Source organism: Oryctolagus cuniculus, chromosome 15 (assembly GCF_051225735.1).
Source record: "Oryctolagus cuniculus isolate XC-2025 breed Fujian yellow rabbit chromosome 15, ASM5122573v1, whole genome shotgun sequence".
NCBI classification, from domain to species: Eukaryota; Metazoa; Chordata; class Mammalia; order Lagomorpha; family Leporidae; genus Oryctolagus; species Oryctolagus cuniculus.
In genome coordinates this window covers 90191867-90207883 of record NC_142881.1, presented here as the reverse complement: position 1 = coordinate 90207883, position 16017 = coordinate 90191867, and the positions used below count along the sequence as shown (strand labels likewise).

At 57.0% G+C, this 16017-nt stretch overlaps 1 protein-coding gene across 1 annotated transcript; it reads right to left on the bottom strand.

Moving 5' to 3' along the window:
- Nucleotides 1–2343: 2343 nt before the first annotated feature.
- Nucleotides 2344–15526, bottom strand: LOC103351303 (uncharacterized). Its single transcript, XM_089313737.1, has 4 exons — nucleotides 15446–15526; nucleotides 13246–13315; nucleotides 5266–7610; nucleotides 2344–3687 (listed from the first exon to the last, which is right to left on the bottom strand). The coding sequence occupies exons 3-4, from the start codon at nucleotides 5402–5404 to the stop codon at nucleotides 3152–3154; spliced, it is 675 nt and encodes a 224-aa protein (XP_089169863.1). The 5' UTR covers nucleotides 5405–7610; nucleotides 13246–13315; nucleotides 15446–15526; the 3' UTR covers nucleotides 2344–3151.
- Between the last annotated feature and the right edge of the window lie 491 nt (nucleotides 15527–16017).

The window sequence follows — 16017 nt, the reverse complement described above, 5'->3', positions numbered from 1 at the left end:
CTCTAGTCTTCTGATGCCCACTGCTTTATTTTTCCTGGATATGTGTGTTATGCTTTTGTGGGTCAGCGTTATCTTTGTGAGGGTCGTCTGCGTTCTGTGGATCATGGAAGGCTCATTCCCACGGCTCTAGCATTCCAGCGTCCATGGCCATTGGAAGAGTTCTGTCCACATTCTAGCACAGATCCCCTGTGAATGCGCAGCAGATTGCTGATGGCAGCACCCTGTGTCTGTGCAGGCACAAGAGTTCCTGTTGAAATAACAGCTGGAACCGGAGGGGCTGTGTCATTGAGTGTGCATGTTCAGCCTTGAGCCTGCTGTCTCAGGTGTGGATGCACCTTCCCCGCCAGCAGTGTGTGAGTTCTGACTGCTTCCTGTCCACAACACCTGGCACTTGGCTCATCTTTGCCTTTCAGCCTTCCAGGGAGTTATCATGATAGGGCCCTGTGGGTATGGGGTATGTGTGTGTGTGTGTGTGTGTGTGTGTGTGTGTGTGTTTCTTTTTAAAATCTTGTAGTGCAGTTCCACTCTGGTGAAACGCACAGATCTGAAGTGCATGGTTTGATGAGATTTGACAAATGTGTGTAGTCATGGAACCCATGCACATTAAGATAACTGGCTGTGGCTGGGACCTTTCTCAAGGGGCAGTTCTATGCCATCCTGAGGGCAGGGGGCTCTTCTGTTTGGGGTCTACACTTTTCACCAAGAGAGACTGTATGGGGGTTGCTCCCCAGTCCCAGCTGTTTGGACTCCATGCTCTTTGTCTTGATGGAAGTTGCGTAGTTTACCATTGAATGGAATAGTTCTCTTAGAAGATTCAGAATATTGGAGCACCCCAGAAAGTTTCCTGTTGTCCCTTCCCAGTCAACCTGAGGGTACTTCAAAATGTTTCTAGAAAAATTGGAATTAAAATGTAAGTTTATTTTGATGCAAAACAATTTTGAAATCCATGCATCATTTCTTCCTTCTGGTTCACTCTCCTACTTCAGGGCTGGGCCAGGCTGAAGCCAGGATCTAAGAACACCATCCAGGTCTCCCGAGACAGTGTCAGGGTTCCAAGTAATTGAGTCACCTTCTGTTGCTCTCTCAGATGCATCAGCAGGGAGCTGGATTGGAAGTGGAACAGCCAGGATTTGAACCAGAAATCATATGGGATGCCAGCATCATAGGCAGAGGTGGAACTCAACACACCACAATGCCAGTTCTGTATTTTTTAAATTTCTGAGAGAAGTTCTAAAAGCTCCAAGGGGGACCAGCCTTGAGTACTGGGGAACGGGAGCAGGCTTAGGGCTGGCCCATGCTGTGGCCTCCCCAGCCTGGAGAGATGAGGCAATCAGCACAAGGTAGCCAGTTGTCACCCTCTATCTCATCAGCTTCTGGCCTCAGCATGTTTTGCAAAAAGCACCCTATTGGGACCAGCAATTCTGAGCCCTTGGGGTCCTGCCACTGACACAAGCCATGGCTCATTCAAAAACAGAGTACATAGTGGTCAATTGCAAACCAGGCTCAACACCTAGAGAATCCTGGGCCTTCCAGACCCAGGGGAAAATGGCTGTGGCCTAACCTGCCCCATTGGCATGACCCAGGTAGCTTCTGATGAACAGGGCCTAGTCACCTTTTGGAGGTCATGTGGGTTGAGGAAGGGACTACAAGTCTGGAAACTTTGGAGGACTGAGATGCTATCGCTGCCCAAGGCAGGGTTCCAGAGAATCCTTCCCTATGGAGCCCTCCAGGTCAGGTGCCTCTGAGCCAGGAGTCTCTTCTCCCGATGTCAGGGGACACATTCTCCATGCTAATGACCCATAGGTGACAGCATGAACTGGAGAAGCTGAACCCACTGTGACAGCAGCCCAGGAGGAGTGAGCTGCAAGAGGGCATGTGGGCATCTGGCCACCCAGGCGTGCCACCAGAACCACCTGAACATTCTGGGCTGCCTCCACCCACTGGTCTGTGGTCAGAAGTGCCCTGGGGTCCTCTCGCGGGCTCAGGCCATGGGATGCTGGATTGTGAGATGGGGTAGGGGAGGATGGAAGGCAAAGAAAGAGGGAAGAAGAGCAGGAACCTGGTGCCCACACACCCAGGACAGTGCACAGAGGTGATCATGGGCCTGGTCCCTTGGCTGGGCCCACACTCCTGAACTGTCCCAAAGGCCACATGTACCCAGCCACTGCTGCTCCTCCAGTCCTCCCCTGGTCCGTGCTGGGCACAGCTTAATCTGAGGAAATGGTGGCAGCATCCTGAGCCAGATCTCTGCAGCTGGAGGCTGTGGCACCTCCAGCCTCTTGCAAGGGACTCAGGGACCCTGTGTTGCAGCTCAGTTCCAGGGGTCACAAAATCAGACCGAACACATTCTGAAACAATTTAATATACAATCATCAAGGGGGCAGAAGGCCCCAGGTTCCCTCACCAAGGCGGAGGGGTATATGGGCAGCCCGTGGATGTCTGAATCTCTGTCCTACATCATCTCCCTGCTCTGGGGGTGCCCATAGCAACTATGACAGCTGACTGGCTCCTTGGCCAAAGATGAGCTAGGATGAGGTCTCTCAGGGAGGGAGACATGAGCTCCAGAGAGAAGCCTTGTCCATAATGGAGGCCGCCGTGTATAGACAAGACAGGCTGCTGGCCAGTCTGAGCTGGACACACAGTGGGCTTTTCTTCCCCTCCAGGCACCCCCAAACATCCAGCTGCTCCGTGGAGTGGGCAGCAATGAGGCCTCGAGCCAGGGAGGGTACCCAGGCCTGGTCTCCCAGCACAGATCTGGCTCCTGCACGCTCCAGCCTGTGACTGTCCCCAGAGTGCATGGGGCTGCCATGCAGGGAGGGCGTCTTCAGCCCTGATCCCAGGGCTGGGACAGTCTGCATAGACCCTGGTTCTAGGGTCTCCAAGGCAGGTGGGGGAGGGGCCCTGAGACCCTGCTGGTGGCCCAGCTCCAGGGGCCAGAACACAGTGCCTTTGACAGGTGGCCTGAGATTTGGAAGGTCCCCCCATCAGGACAGGTCTCCCCTGCTCTGCAAGCTCTGTGAGGCCAATAGGCCTGGAACATGCAAGACTCTGAGGACTTCACAGACAGGGCTGGGGACGAGCGCTCCGGGGAGGCGCCCTCTTCACTGCCTCCCTCCTCATCTTCTTCAAAAATTGTCTCGGGCAGGATGGATCACAGATCCTGCAGCAACTTTGGCCAGGGAGATGGAGGGGACTCAGAAGCCCGGTCTTCCTCTTCCTCTTCTTCCTCTTCCAGCTCCTCCAGGCCACTGTAGTCCTCGTTGTCAGAGGAGGACTCATCATCTTTGAAGGTCATGTTGAGTTTGATCAGGGAGGTCCAGCACCACAGGGGACCTGGCTCATCCAGCCAGGAGCACTGGTGACCAGAGAGGCGGGCAGTGCCCCCTGACCCTGAGGCCCCTGCAGAGGAGCCCAGGCCCCAGGACTGGATGCTGCTCTCACCATGACTCCCTTTCCCCTCCTTGGTGTCTTCCTTTGAGTCGGCCTGGACATTAAATCCTAGAGGAATGGTCTCCTCAGGGACAGAAGCTGAAGCCCCAGCTGGCCCCTGCAGAGCTGAAGGAGTAGGGTGGCACCCTTTGCTCTCCTCAATGATGGTCTTGAGCTTGAGTGACATTGGCAGAGGAGCGTGCTCCAGGGAGTCGGGCGGCACCTGCAGAGCTGGGCTGCAATCTTCCATTGGCTTTGCTGGAAGAACAGATGCAGTTTACTTTCCCACAGCTACCATCTGGCAGTAAGGTGCCTGCCCCGACCTGACCCCTGGGGTTCTCATCACGCCATGTGACCCTGAGGACTCTTCCAGGCTGATGGCCCCAGAGGGGAGGGTGTGTGCAGCCTGGGCCATAGGAGCACTAGGACATCTCCGGCTACTGCACAGTCCCACAGGGTGGATGGCCATGACCTCCCCACCTCACTCATCTCTGGGGACCGCTGGCACCAACTCAGAACCCCCATCACCTACCCTACCTGACCTCCTGTGCCCTAACAGTGCATTGGCTGAGTTACCAGCATCTGAGTCCCTCCTAAGTGGCTGGAAAGAAAATGAGCCTAAGGTGATGGGGGTGAGAGCTGGGGCTGTGAGGCAGACATGGAGCCTGGGCCAGGCCTTCAGGGACATGGAATGCGGTTTCTAAAGAGGTAGCGGGGTGCCCCATGTCTTCTGCCCCTGGGCCACTGGCCCCTTCCAGGTGAGACTGGGCTGTCACTGCTTCTGTCCCATGAGCACCCAGGGGAGGCAGCACCTGGAAGCACAGTGGGGCCTCCCCAGTGCCTGAACATCCTGCCCCTGGGCCCCCACTGCCAGACCCTAGAGCTGGGACAAACCCATCTCTGCTCTGCATGGGGACCCAGGCACTCATGTCCTTGATGGCAGCAGCAGCAGGGGATGAGCACAGGGACCCCTCCCCACCAGAGCCCAGAGGCCAGTGCTGCTCTGGGTCCTGCTGACTTCTGTTGGCCTGAGGCTAGGACCGCAAACCCCACACTCAGCTGCACATGGGTTCTGCCACGGGGGCCTCCATTGCCTGCCTCTGCACTCACCCCCTGCTCACAGGAGTGCACTCGGCCCCCGCAAACAGGCTCATGGCACCTGAGCCTTCCAGGTGTCCTTAGCTGAAGGGGATCCAGTGCCCAGCTGGCTTTGAACTTCACTGTGCAGGGTCTCCCACAGCCACACCTCCCTCTAGCCCTGCCCATAGGCAGGTATAAGCCCCACCCACCCATATGCAGGTGGGAGCCCCACCCAACCCCCTTCTATGAGGGTCCTGTGTGCAGACAGCTTCGGTCATTGGGCCAGGAGCCTGTGTGGGGTCAGTCAGAGAGAGGCCCCTGGGCAGGCAGGGCCATTTCTCATCTTGCTGGAGTGGGTGTCTAGATGTGCTCGAGGCTCCTGGGAGCACTGAATAGGCACACCTGCTCCAGACCTGGGCGGGAAAGCTCAAGGCAGGGCCTAAACTCCGCCCTAGAGAGGAGGTAAGCCGACGAGCCAGAGCCACAAGCAGGGTCCTGAGGACAGCTCTACAGCCCAGCCCCCAGAGTCCTGGGGGAGAGCTGTCACTCTGCCCCCACCTCACAGGAAGATTCAGGGAAGCTGCCCGAGGCTCCACCAGGCCATGCTGTCAGAAGCTTCTTAAAGCAGAACTGCTGAGCCAGGGGAGAACAAGGAGGATGAGGAAGAGGTGAGGCCCTGGGTGAGGCTGCCAGGGCCTGGGCACTTGCAAGGACACCCACAAGGGAGAATCAGATGAGGCCTTGTGCTGGACTCACCTTTGGGAGGCAGGAGGCACTGGAGCTTCCCCAGCTCATGCATGGAGGCCCGGAGCTGCCTGATGACCACATCATCAATCAATGACCAGACCTGCTTCAGGGTCACCTGCAGGAACTCCCGGAGGTGGTCCCTGGACATCTTCAACAGGCGCTCTAGACATGGGGGTGGGAGTCAGGCTGGGAGGGGCCATAGAGATGGTGCAGCCACTATGGCTGCTCCGATTCCTGTCCCTGTAGCAGACATGGGCTGTAGACACCCTTGGACAACCATGGGTATCAAGCCAAGCACAGGAGGGGACTGACCAGGGGCCACTTTCCCTGGGTGATGACCATGGCCACTTCTCCCTGTGAACTGTGGGTTTCTGGGGTTGGGGGATGCAACAGGGGGATTCTCAGTGCCCTCCCCAAGTGGACTCAGGACTCAGAAACTTCCTCATCCCTCCCCTAAGCCCATCTCACCATGGCCAGGCAGCTCCTTCATCCCCAGCACCCTGGTCTCTGTAGGCCCTGAGGACTTACTTCAATGGATTTTGAGGGCCATGTATGCCATGGTGGTGAGCACGTGCTCACCCTCAAGGATATAGATGTCCCACATCCTAAGTGCCAGGGGGAATGGTGCCTGTGGGAGAGCAGGTGTTGGAGGACCCCACCCATCAGGGCCTCAGCAGGGCTCACAGTGGGTGGGTGTGAGGTGTCATAGGGCATCCTAGCTGTGGCCTAGAAGCCCAGAGAGAAAGAGCACCAAGGTCTGTCCAGGACTCTGGGGACACCCAGACTGCTCTGTACACTTTGGAAGCCACATTGGAGATGCCAGACACCCCAGGGACCTGGGGGAGGATTCAGTCCTTGGGCTGTGCTGACACCAGCCTGTGCCACCCAGGCCCTTATGGATCTCCTACTTCTCATTGTAGGGCTCTGACCTTTGCCAGGCTCTCAGGATGGGTCCTGGTGGGACCTGTCCCCTCCTTGCTGGCCCTGAGGCTCAGCCTCAGATTGAACTACCCTCCACAGGACAGAGTCTGCCTTGTCTGCGCAGCAGGCTCCCTCCTGTGTCTGCTGGGGCTGGGGGAGCTCAGAGTCAGAGGCCACCACGACAGGAGAGCCAGGCACTGGGGCAGGAGCTTCCCTGGGCAAGGGGTTACCAGGGCACTTACCCATCCAGAAAACACTGGAAAAACCAGTGTGTAATGGTTTCCCAGGGGCACACACCCTCCTTCTCCTAAAACGAGGCAGAGAGGGCTCAGGGCCCAGGGCCCAGGCCTGACTCCCTCTAATCTGAGCCCTGTGGCAGAGCCCCTGGGTGCAGGAAGCCCAGGAGCAAGTGCATCCCCTCTCCCAGCCATGCAGGTTTCTGAAGGGACACAGGTCCCCTAACCCAATCTTCCCTGGGGACAGCATCCCCTTAAATCTACACAAACTCTGGGGGACCAAGTGCTGGAAAACAAACCAATACTCAAGTTACTGTGGACCCCAGTAACCAGGGAAAGCCTTGGTGAGGATGTGGCCTCCCCAGGCCCAGGAAGGAGTCAGGACCCCTTTCTGTCCTCCCCTCCATGAGCACAGAGCCCTCAAGAGGAGAAAGGAGATGCTTTACTTACCAGGTGTTTCTCCAGGAAGGGGAGCACGTGATGCGTGATATATCCCAGGTGTTGCTGGAATTGCTCCAGTTTTGGGGAGCCCAGTTTGTAGAAATCTGAGTAATATCAGCCCCCCCCCACTTCAGAGAGTCTTCCCAAGAAGGCTGGAAAGCCAATGGCTTGAGGCGGGGTCTTTCTGAGCACGGAGGGTCAGGGGAGGCTCTAATGTGCAGGGGAGCATCAGGGGAAGGGGGGTACAGCTGACAGCCCAGGGCAGGTTGCACTCACACTGGGTGCCTCAGATCCATTTGGACACTCAGGGTGAGGAGGGGGTCACCCTACAGTGGATGCTGCCTTCTGCATGTTTCCTGGGTGTGGCTCAGTGGATGGGAGTCTGGGTAGAGAGATGTGAAGGGCCAGTAGGGACCTAAGGGTTATTTGTCAAAGACAAGGCACAGGACCTTTGTGTGATGGGAAGTGAGGGGTATGGCTTGGTACTGGGCCCTCTGCTGGCCCTGGCTTCTAAGGAACCATCCTAAGGGAGACTGCCCTACACACACAGCAGCCAGAAAGGGACAGTGTCCCACTTGTCTGCATGCCCATCCATGGACTTGCATGGACCACACCCACCACAGCCATCCACCCAACTTGCATCGTGTGCTGGCTGTCCTCCATGAGCTGGACCAGGGCCCAAAAAGTATCCTCTTCACTCAGCCACATCAGCAGCAGGGCCACCACGTGGCTTAGGCCCTGGCTGTAGTCCAAGTCCTATAGGAACACAAAACACATCAGAGAGATTATCCCTGGCTGGGATAATCTCATGTGGCATGGGTGACCTCTCCTAGGAGGGCTGAGGGTTACCACCATGCCCCACTGCTGCCTCTTGGGTGTCAGGATCTCAAGAACTGGAGAACATAGCAGCTCTCAAAGTTCCCAGAGAGAATACTGCAATGTCTGAGCTGAGGCTGTACAAGGTTAAGAAGAGGTATGAGCCCCACCCCAGATGTCAGAAAGGGGTTGGCTGTTGTGGGAATTCAAACTCCACACCTGTGATGGCCTCTGGAGCTCTCTGCTGGGCCCCACTGCACACATGAGGAAGAAGCACCATAGTAAGGCCTGCCTGGGCCAGAACAAAGACCAGCCCAGGAGGCTTCTGTTGTGCTCCCAGAACTTGAGGTTTGGTCCAAGGAGGCCATGAGCCTGGCTTCTACATCTCTGTCTCTGACTTGTGGATTAAAGAGGCCCCCTCAACCCTGTCTGGGGATCTCTGTGACTAGGGGTGCCCTGCATGGAATGCTCTGCATATGACCTTGGAACATTATCCCAGAATACTCACAGGGTTGTACATTGAATATGCCATGAACACCTCAAATAAAGAGCATTGTCTGGAAGAGAGAGGACAGAGGCTGTGCGTCCTGTGCTGCCGAGGCTCTCAGTGCCTAACAGCCTGACAGCCACACACAGGCCCATGACACTCTGCTCATAAGCAGTGATGTCATCAGGGCACCGGCGTGTTGTCCACTGTGCAGGGAAGCACTGCCTGCAGTGACTTGCACCCCTCTCAGGGTGCAGTCCAGGCAGTTACATTTCCCCAGGTGGGTGTTCAGATTGCACAAGTGAGCATCCCACTGTGGGAGGTGCAGTCCCATGGGTCTCAACCTGTGGAGTCAGCCTCCCATGCACCAGTTCAGCCTCATAGGGAGCAGCTCCTCTTGCCTATGTGTTCCCCACGAGCCCTCAGTGGCCAGCTGTCCACACTCCCCCAGCCCGTGGCCACCACTGCTCTGTTCTGTGTCCCAGGGTTTGGCTTCTTGTAGATGTCCTGTGAGTGGTTCACAGCATGTGTAGCCTTTGAGGGACGCTTCCCCTCTTAGCAGGATGCACCTGAGATGCATCCAGGTCAGCTCAGGGCCCAAATCCTGTCCTGCCTCTCACCGAATCCTATTCTAGGATTCAGCTGTAACACTGGTTCCTTATCTGTCTTCCCACTGAGCATCGTGTAGGCTATTCCTGCATCCAGTGACTGCGAACACAACCCTGAATCTTACATGTGTGTTTTCTGTGCACTCAGCTGTTCTAGTGGTTGTGTAAATGTGCATGTATGCTGTGGGTTCGTGTGGAAAGTGTGTTTATCATTGTGAGAAATGGCCCTGGGTGTTGCTGAGGGCCTGGGCCGCTGTGCTCTGTTCCTGGCAATGACCAGTGTGGTGCTCGCCTCATGTTCTCCCCAGCACCAGGCATTCACAGTGGTTTTATGTCCCCCATTATCACAGCTGTGAGCTGGAGCCCCATTGTGGTTTAGGTACTAAGCCTGTGTTCATGCATTGAGGAGGTGAGTTGTGTGTGCCCTCATTAGGGTCCCTCCTGAACCTTGGCCCATGTTGGGAATGGGAAGCCTACATTTGCTTTCTTGTTATTAAGATTTACAATCTTCATTTTATGTATTTTGCGAATACTGTCTCCCCTTGTGTTTCTATTCATTTCATTCACTCCACAGTGCCCTTGGGAAAGCAACTATTCAATATAAATAAAAGGCCATGGATCCATTTTTTTCTGCCCTAGAAGAATTATGCTTTAGGTTTGAGCCCAAGTCTCTCCTAGGACCCCATGTCCCCAGGACCCTTGCACCTCCATCCCAGTGACCCCTCCAGCCCAGAGGCCTCACTTGGCTCTGTATCTCTCTTGGAACTTGGTATGTATCTCTGTTGGACTTGATATGAGCAAAACCTGGCCTGTTCCTTTATCTCCTGCAGGGCAGGGCTGAGGGGGAGGGACCAGCCTCAGGACAAGCAAAACCCTCACTGCCACACAAGCACCCCAAAGCCACATTAGTTCTTCTGGTTGGCAGGGAGAGTTCCCCTCAAGGAAGCTTGTTCCCCTGATCCAGGAAGGGTCATGGGTTCCCCACTCACCTTAGTGCTCATGCCACCCCCAATGCCCAGCAGAGGAGGCCACTGAGGGCCCACTACAGTCAGCCTGAGGCCAGGGGCTCTGCCAATGTCCTTTTGCACTGCCCCTGCCTGCCCACAGAAGGAGGGGCCCAATCAGGCCTCAGCTCCACCTCACTGGCTTCTCAGGCCCCACAGAACAGGTGTCAGTCCTGACCAGCCTTGTTTTCTGCCCCTGCAGGAGAGGCCCAGTTCCATCAAGACAATGGATATCCTTCTTGGATTGGAGCTGCCTGCAGGGGCAGCCTCCACTTGAAAACTTGGGGGAGGGCAGGGCTGGCCGCTCAGTTGGTTCTTGCTCCCTGATGTCAGCCAGGGAGGATGGCAGCCAGCAACTGGGACAGTTGGATCAGCCTTCATTCCCAGAAGCAGGAGAGCTGACTGACCAATGGAACCAGCAGGCCAGGTGGGGGCTGGGTGAGATGAGGCCAGGCCAGGTATGAGAAGGCCTAGGTGAGGGCAGGGCCAGGCGAGCATAAGAAACGCACAAGCAGGGTCAGATGTGGGGAGGTCCATTTAGGACAGAGCCTGCTGAGGGCCCTAGCACACAGGACTTCCACCTCATTCCAGGCCGTCTCTGTCCATCCAGGAGCCAGCACAATGGCACTGGGCAGTTCTGGGCCAAGCAGCCAGGTGGGCCCACAGGGATAAGGGCTGTGGCCCTGACCAAATGTCCAGGTGTCCAGGCCCAGGTGGGTGTGGGGAGACTAAAATGACACCCTGGAGGAGGATGCAGAGGGGAGGGCTGGGTGGGGCCCCAATCAAATGACCACTCCTCCTGGGTTTTACTTGTCCACCACACAGGAGCCTCAGGCCCCTGACCAGGCCTGAGCAGGTTGGGCTGCCTCGGGCTGCACGCAGAGTCATACCTCGAATTTGCCTGGGTTCTGGGCCCTCCTCTTATCCACATCTACGATCAGGGCCCACACCTTCCCCGCACCTGGGCAGGAATCCCTTTGTAAATTCTCCAGTGGAACTAGAGGCGGCTCTGGTGACACCTTCCCCAGGCCCTCTGTGGGGTGGGGGAGTGCAGGGTGAGACAGCAGGAAGGGGAAGCCCTGGGCTCTGTATTGTGTCCCCAGAGATCTGCCTAGACCTGGGCCTCCTGACACAACAGTGAGAGGAGGGCCAAAGGCTCAGTGCAGGCTCTGCTGTGCATACACTGCCCCCTACAGGGCACCAGGAACTGTGCCTGCCCTGCATCTGGGATTGGCCCCAGTGGAGACTTTGGATCTTCTACTGCGATAGGTGTACCGGCATGGGGGCTGAGATGACCTGTGTCCTTTCATGGCAGGACAGTTGCATCTGAGACCCACAGTGATTGGCACTGTCCATCCCAACTCTGCTCCCAGTGGTCCCCAGGGGCCCTCAGGTCCATGGCACCTTCTTGTTGCTACAGTACTTGATGAAATTTCACAGCACCTTGATCCATTTTTGCAGCCAAGGCCCTTCTGATGTTTATGCTGGGAAAGGAGACAGGATGGCATGAGCCCAGCAATGTCCTCTGAGAGTGGCCACTGGGTGCAGCTCTGGAACCCTGTGGACTACTCAGCTGGGAGGAGTCAGAAAACGGGCAAACCATGGTACCCAGGCCTTCCAACAAGGGGAGCCTCAGGGGCTTGGGCTCTGCCCACAGGACAAGCCATCCTCAAGCCCGTCACTTCTCATCCAGGCAAGTGGGTCATGGTGGCCTGCAGATAGAGACCCCAGAGCTGCAGGCCTGCTTGGGGCAGGTGGGCCTCAACAGATCTCCAGGGGATTTCTGTCCCTGGAGGACCATATGGCACTCCTCCTAACCACTGCCCATACCCACAGGCCTGCAAGTTTTGCCTCCTAGATGAAGAGTCCATGGCCAAGGTCAGTTTACCCATTGCACTGCCAGGCATCCATGCCTGGGAGGCTTCTGTTTACTTAAAGGCAAGAGAGACAATACCATGAGAATGAGCACTGAACCACGCATGGTCCACTTCCCCAGCAAGGCTGGGACAGGACCTGTGTCCTCCTCACCCTGCTGAGGTGCAGCCCAGGGCACAGAGAAGGGAAGGGAGGGGACAACCATGCTGCAGGCAGACACCCAGCAGGGGCTGTGACCATGAGCACAGGGAGTCCACGGCCAGGTAGGGGCCCTCACTGCCAGTGGGGGGCTCCAGGCCTGTCAGAGGTCCTCTTTCCTGGGTGTGTAGCAGCCCCCCCACAGCGGTTGGGGGGTTGCTGTCCTGAGAAGGGCCAGGCTGCCCAGGGGTAAGAGAAATGTGTCCCCACATCAGCTCTCCCCAGGAAGTCACCCTGGAACTGAGTCTGGGTGGCCTGCCTGAGAGATGCTCAGTGCTGTGAGTGTGCACCTGGGGCTTGAGGCACCTGGGACCACCACACCCTAGGGTCCACCCCGCCCACCCTCCTCCCCTGTGCACTGGCCACCTGAGGTGTCTGCTCCCCACCCCCACCCCTCCTCTGTCAGCCCAGACCATGGCCATCTCTCCACCACTCTGCTCCTTCTTTTTCTCCAGGTTCTGGCAAAACATGGAGGCAGAACCCCCTATTCCAGTGCTAAGGTGGGCTGCTGAGTCACACCAGAGATGGCCTGAGATGGCTCCATCCCTCTTGGTCACTGGAGCCCAAGGTCCAGCCACAGGGCCTCTCTCCTAGAGATCTGTGGGAACAGCCTCCAAGTCTGACTCCTGTCTGCAGGCCCCATATCTCCCAGCACAGACCCTGGGGGCAGGGCCCTCAGCTGCAACCCCCACCCCCCACCCAGGTCTGTACTGGGAAAACACCCAGGCAGATTTAGAGCCACAGAGGCCACACCCCTGGCTGTCCCTCAGGCCAGGCCTTAATAAGCCTTTAGCCTGGACCCTGAGACCCAGGCACCTGCTGGACAACTCCTCACCTACTAGCATTTGCCCCAACACTGTGGACACAGATCTGGAATGCTGATGGCCAGGCTGTGTCCACTGGGAGCAGGACAGGACCCTAAGCCACCCCCTCTACTCAACAGAAACAGAGGCTTCAGAGTAGAGTGCCCAGTGCCTTCCCCAAGTCCAGCTCTGTCCCTGCCTGCAGTCCTGAGACACAGGGTCACGGCTCTGGCCAAATGCTGGCCTGTGCCTGCACTGTGACAACAGCTTGGATCAAGGTGGGGGTGTGCTGCCTAATGGCAGGGTTTTTGACCCTGGTCCCTACTCTGGGTGGAGCTGGGCTGTGGACAACTCACTGCAGGAATCCAAGTTTGTCTGGGATGAGGGCTCCACTCTCGTCCTCTTCTCCCAGCTGAAACTGGGCCCCTTTATGGGGACCCTGCCGCCGAGAGGGAACCCAGGCGAGAAGTGTGAGGTGCTCAGTCACTGGGGGAGCTGAGCCCTCCTCCCTGCTCTGTGTCCCAGGGAAGGGGGTCCCAATTTCAAGGCACAGTACTTGAGGCAGAGTCCCACCTCCTCCCCCAGCACCCCAGCCTGTACCTTTTCATATTTCATGATGATCTCTGCTCGCTCCCGGGCCCTACCAGACCTCAGGGCGTCCATATCCAATCTGTAAGACACACACACAAATGTGAGGCAGCACAGGGGAGCCCACGGGAACTGCTGCCCCCATGGTCTGTCCCACTGGTCAGAGAGGGGACAGTCACACAGCCAGGCAGGCAGGCACCTGGTGGCTGGGTCCCTGGAGGATGACTCATCCAGAGCACAGGGACTAGGGATGGTTGGGCAGGAACAGCACCCAGCTCGCCTCCCCTGCCCTTGGGAAGGACATGCCTCCCCCAGCCTGGCATCCACGTGTCCTCCAGGGAGTCCAAATGTAAAGGTTTCCCTGGCCCGCTCCTGGAAACCACATTTCTGGGGCTCTCAGAGCCTGCCTCACTGCCCCACTGGATACCAGCTGATCTGACTCCTAGTCTTGAACCCGTGTCCAGACGTAGACTCACACCAATGCACATTCACCACTAGTGCCCAGCAGAGCGGGAGGAAAGAGACAACTGTATACACGCTCTCACACAGGGCGCCACTGAGAGCTCAGCCACATCGCTCATGGAAACCGGTGTGGCAGACCAGTGCCACCCACTGGGGTGTGACCTACCCCACGTCACAAGTCATGCAGAGAGCAAGTCTCACTCACCTGTCGTGAATCCATTTGATTCTGTCAAATGCGCCTCCTGCCTAGGCTACCAACACCTGGTCAGTTGGGCAGTAAACACACTACTGGCCACTGGTCACCACACAACCCAGAGTGCACAGTTCTCAGTGACTGTGATGTCACAGGAGCCTGCCAGCCAATCCCAAGAGACATACAGCTGTGGCAGGGGTCAGGGTCCTCAGCCCTGGCTTCATTAAAGGTCACCAGAAGTGGTTCCTGTGTTCTCCCCAGGCCCAGGTGAAGAGGGCAGGGTTCTGGCAGAACTGCCCCGGAACCAGGGTGCCAGGGCCCTCTGCCACTTGCTGGAAAGGTCCCAAACCCAGGCAACCTGCACCTCCTCTCCCTCCTCCTATCCTCCTCTAAAAAAAAAACAATTTTATTACAGCACAACTGTGAAGTCTCCCTTATATGAACACAAGGTGGCACATGGAAACCCATACCTGCCTGTCCATCTTCCTGAGGTCCCCATACTCTGTGGCTGCCCTGCAATGACCTGTACTGAGACTCCCAGGGCTGCAGCCTCCTGTCCTACCACAGGCCCCACCCCAGCACTGCCAGCCCCTGCTGTCCCTTCCTGCTCTGTTCCAGCCCCTTTTACCAGGAGTTTTAGGAGGTGGACACAGGAAGTCCTCCTGGGATGGAGGAGAGAGGAGCAGCCCGCTGAGCACCACCTGTATAGGACCTCAAACTGGCATGGCCCAGACTGTCCAGAGCAGGAACCAGGGCCCTGTCCTGGACATGGACCAGGGCTTCACGCACAAAGCACTAACTCCTTGGCATCAGCTCCTGTGGCGCATGCTGGTAACATGCCGTGCTGACAATGACAGGGACAGCACATGTCAGGCAGGAGCAGCCACAGGTCTGCTGCTCCCTGGGGTGCTGATCACCAGGACACCCAGCCCTGAGGGATGCAGGGGTCACTGCCAGCAGCGGCTCAGCCCTGCCACACCTGGGCTGGTCATAGTCACATCTGTCTCTGCAGAGACCAGGGACCCTAGCAAGTTTGGTCCAGCCTCAAGGGTTCCAGCCTAGGCTGCCTTCCTGCTGCTTCCTTGTTGCCTACTCAGGGGAGGGGGAGCTGTATTCAACTCAAGGGGCTCACATATTTCTCTGTGTGTATCACAGAGAAAGATGGTGTGTGTGCACTCCAGGCCTCCCCCAGGACTTGAAGCTCCACACCTGAAGCTCATGATCCTTGTCACTGTCAACTCATGGCATGCAGGCTACACTGAGATGGAACCAAGTGTCCCCAATTTTCCCATCCTGCCTTGCTGGGCTGCCTTGGAGCAGAGGAGGTGAGCTTGCAGCAGGCACAGCCCCATGGCAAGGCAGGAATCTACACTACTTCAAGAACTCCTGTTGCCCTCAGTTCAGTGCTACGGGTGAGGCTGAGATGATGACCCCATGCTTATGGGTTTAGGAGGCACCCAGTATTATTTTTGATCTGGGTGACAAGGCAGCTGGCTGCACAGCCCCTGTCAACCTGGCCCAGCATTGAGGATGCCCCAGGGGGAGAGACGAACTCACCTTTGGGACGTGGCTTCTGTCCCCTACTGTCAGGTGATGATCCCGCCTGTTGGTCATCTCTTCCTCTGTCTGGACCCTGGAGGTGAATGAGGAGGAACAAAAGATGCACCTGTCTCTATAGCCCCTCCCTGAATGCATCAGGCCCCACAACAGGCCTCTCCTGCTCATTCCATTGTGGCCATGGCAGTGACAACCCAAATCTCATCTGCAGCCTGGCCCAGGACCATAGAATCCACTGTGTCCATCACTCTCTTGTTACACTTCCTCATTGCAAGGAACCCCCCCTGTGCCCAGGAACCCACCCATGTGCCCCCTCACACCTGTCCTGACTTACCTTGATGCAACACTCATCAATCCCTGGAGAAACTTCTCCCCAAACACGACAGCAGGAGGCCTCCTAGGCACCCCTAAAACCACATGGCCATTGCGTTGTCCTGCCTTTCAGCTTCTTCTCAGTCCTCACTGCAGCCATCCTTGCTGTATCACCTGGAGATCACAGGCATGGGTGGTTGCTCTTTAGCCTCTCTCTGCCCTGCATACTCCTGGCTCATGGTAGGATGTGAATAAATACC